At 60.1% G+C, this 3,467-nt stretch overlaps 1 protein-coding gene across 1 annotated transcript in view; it reads left to right on the top strand.

The window, feature by feature from the left end:
- The first annotated feature begins 1,079 nt into the window (after positions 1-1,079).
- LOC113211776 (venom serine carboxypeptidase-like) overlaps positions 1,080-3,467 on the top strand; it is a 4,198-nt gene continuing 1,810 nt past the window's right edge. The window contains exons 1-4 of the mRNA XM_052271164.1: positions 1,080-1,282; positions 1,407-1,433; positions 1,641-1,796; positions 2,050-2,352. Coding sequence (XP_052127124.1) covers positions 1,151-1,282; positions 1,407-1,433; positions 1,641-1,796; positions 2,050-2,352 — 618 coding nt within the window. The 5' untranslated portion in view covers positions 1,080-1,150. The remainder of the gene's footprint in view (positions 1,283-1,406; positions 1,434-1,640; positions 1,797-2,049; positions 2,353-3,467) is intronic.

Raw genomic sequence — 3,467 nt, forward strand, 5'->3', positions numbered from 1 at the left:
TCTGTTCCAAGGCAGGATGCCGAAGAAAGCCGGAGGGGTGGTGGGCCGTGGCTCCGACACAAGATTCCTGCCACCCGGAAGACTCCGGGCTACGAAGACCCAACATGCGCCGCGGCTACGCCGCGACGCCGCTGAGTCGCTGGTCGCTGGACGCTGTTCGACCGCGTTCTAGATAGGGCCTGCGCTGTCCCACCTCAAAGAGGGGCAGCTTGGGGGCTGCTCCTTCTTGGGCTGGGGGTGTGGGTGTGGGTAAGTAGCGGAGGCTCACGTGAGTCGCCGTGAAAGCTGAGAGGTCTTTTGAGGCCTGGGCATATATGACCATGATGACCTGCGGCGCTGGTCTTTGCACTTGCCTGAGTGTCTCAGCCGGGACGCGTCCGAAAGCTCCGTGCCGAGGTCTCCTCTCACTCACACGCCGCTCGCACATGTGCTGGCGTGAGGTGTGAGGCTTCAAGCCGAAAGGTGTTGAAATGGCGGAATGAGTTTATTAAAGTAAAGCTCCGAGACAATAGCATGCCCAGAGAGGACAGGGGAAGGGGAGGCGGGCAGGTGACGGAAGCGGAGAGGGGAGGGAGGAGACAAGCCGGCTGGCTCAGTCAAGTGCCGAGGTGCCGAGTGCGGTTCACTTCGCGCGGGCCCGCCGAGGACGGCGATAGCAACTGCACCGGGGCCAACGGGGCGCCGCCCGCACGAGTTAGCCAAACGTGAGGTAAGCGCACAGTTTCGAATTAGACAGGCACCTCGAAGCCCGTAAGACAGCCTCTTTTTATCCAAAGAGGCAGGCCAGTGGTCGGCACGCTCCACAGTCCACTCCGTGCATAAAAGAATTTCACACTCACCCTGATAAGATGCGAACCGTCTATCTTGGCAGGCATGGTCTGACTGGTCTGACTTCTGTCCGGCTCCGGCTCCCTCCGTGCTTGTTTCCCAATGGCGCCGGCCTCGTGCTCCGGCAGCATGGCGTGGCGCCTGTTGCTGCTGCTGCCGCTGGGGCAGTGCCTGACGGTGGACGGCCCCCTGGTCGTGGAGGAGGCGGTGGGCGGGTGGCCGCCCCCCACCGCGCCCCGGCCGCCCCCGGACGAGCTGCCCCTGCGGCTCACGCCCCTCACGCGACGTGCTGGAGGCCAGGCGGCGGGCCGCGGTGCCCGCCATGCTGCCCTCTTGCTGTCCCAGTTTCTCGGGCTTCCTCACCGTGGACAAGAAGCACGACTCGAACCTCTTCTTCTGGTTCTTCCGGTCCGAGACGCGGCGCAGCACGGCGCCCTTGGTCGTCTGGCTGCAGGCAAGATAACAGTGAGAGCACGTCTATGTTGATACAACCCCAGCGCAGTTAGCCTCTGGTTGATATCAGAGGTAAAGGCGTGTGGGATGCCGCGCAGACCTTGAACCCTTCTCCAACCCTCCAGGGCGGTCCCGGCACCAGCATGATGAGTGCTATATCCAGTTAAGAATTGGTCGTTTCCACGCTCAGCGCAGCGTGCGCTCACGCCAGCGTGAGGCGGGCGAGGGGCAGGGTGAGGGGAGGCAGCGGCGGTAGAACTGTTAACCCCGCCTCGACCCCCGCCTCCCCTCTCGCCTGCCGCGCTCACGCCAGCGTGAGCGTACGCTCACCGTGAAAACGACAAAATTCTTAACTGGAGAACGGCCCGTACCAGTTTGACCCTCGTACCATGCAGCTCAGACGTCGCCGCAGTGCGTGGACGCGCGCGCACTCCGTGCTCTACTTTGACAACCCCGTGGGCACGGGCTACAGCTTCACGCGCGGCCCCGAGGGCCTGGCTAAGGACGTGAGGCAGGTCGGTAACGGTTGGGACTAGGGCTATGGGTACCATACCATAAGCACACATTTACCACGGCGCTTCGTGCACCTGCAGGTGGCGCGCTCGCTGTTCGAGGCGCTCCGCCAGTTCTTCGTCATGTTCCCCGGGCAGCGCGGGCGGGACCTGTACATTGCGGGCGAGTCGTAAGGCGGCAAGATGGCCACGGCCCTCGCGCACGAGATCCTGCACTCGGACGACGCGTTCAACCGCGTTCAACGCGCTGGTGGAGGCCGAGAGCCAGCTGGACAAGAGCGAGGTGGCGTACCAGATGGGGGTCGTGGACGAGGAGGGCCGCGACGAGATGAAGGCCGTAGCAGCGCAGCAGATCAAGCTGATTCAGCAGGGCCACTGGGACGAGGCCAGGAAGCTGTCGAAGGACGAGTGCGGCGGGCCCATCTCCCCGGCCGACACGGGCCTCGACGCCCTCAGTAACTACCTGTTGTGGAACGGCACCCAGGACAACGGCTACAAAGACCTCGCTCAGCACCAGCACATTCGCAAGGCCCTGCACGTCGGCAACGCCACCTTCTCGGTGAGACATTTATCACACTAACCGACCCTTGCTAGGTAACACTCGTCTCTGCCTTACGCTTTACCTCCTTCCACCCTACAGGGCATGGGGCTGTCCAGTAGCTCTGCTGTGCGGTGCTGTGCTGTGCTGTGCTGTGCGCCCCTGTGGGGGAGGGGCAGGGGAGCGGCAGGAGAGGGGTCAGGGAGGGGTAAGGCGGGGGCACAACACCGCACAGCACAGCAGAGCTACTGGACAGCCCCCTGTGGGGTAGGCATTAATTGTCCGCAGCGCACATGTGTACTGCGGACTGGCCTACCCCGAGTCTCGCAGGCGCCACCTCTTGGGTCCCACCCCCCTCCTCCTCTCCCCTCTCCTGTGCCCGGGACGTGTTCGGCAGGCAACAGGCTACGGTAGATTTTTTCTCACCCTTGGTTAAACGCTTGGCGGAATTGTTACGCATATAGAAAAGTAGATGAAATAACATCTAAGACTTTACAAGAATAATTTTTAGAGGTATTTCATCAAGTGGTTTAGAGGAATTATTTGTAGAAGGAAACGACGTGCAGACAAACGGATTTAGAAGGTTTCGCAATACTGGATGTAACTCGGGTGGCCCGAGGCCCTCCGAGACCACCATGTCAAAATAGGGCTACCTATAGCACCCCACTGCAGGGTTCACTGTAGTTCAGCTCTCAGATTGACTGATCCCTTTACTCCCCATTCTATATACCCAATAAAAATTTTGCTTAACTAAACTGTAAGCTTTTAACAGAGTAGCCGTCCCTTGCCTGCAGCCCCTCCAGCACACGCGAGCCCGTCCTCCGCCACGAGGACTACGAGTTCCACGCCGCGGAGCGAGTCGGTCGACAGGCGCGCGGCGCCCAGGACCCCGTCGACATTTGCACCAGGATGTTCGACGGCTGCGCCACAGGAACGCTAGACCTCTTCACACGCCTGCTGCCCTTCTGACCTGCGACTCAACGTGTTTGGGAAAAAATAAAAGTAAAAAGGCCATACTTTTCTCTAGTTTTATTGATCATTTACCTCACACTTTTTCAGTTAGTTTAAATGAAAATTTGTACTCTCTGTCGCTCCACTTGAAATAATACACAGGGATACACATTTGGCTATCAAAC

This window comes from Frankliniella occidentalis, unplaced genomic scaffold (assembly GCF_000697945.3).
Source record: "Frankliniella occidentalis isolate FOCC.00 unplaced genomic scaffold, Focc_3.1 Scaffold151, whole genome shotgun sequence".
Classification (NCBI taxonomy): Eukaryota; Metazoa; Arthropoda; class Insecta; order Thysanoptera; family Thripidae; genus Frankliniella; species Frankliniella occidentalis.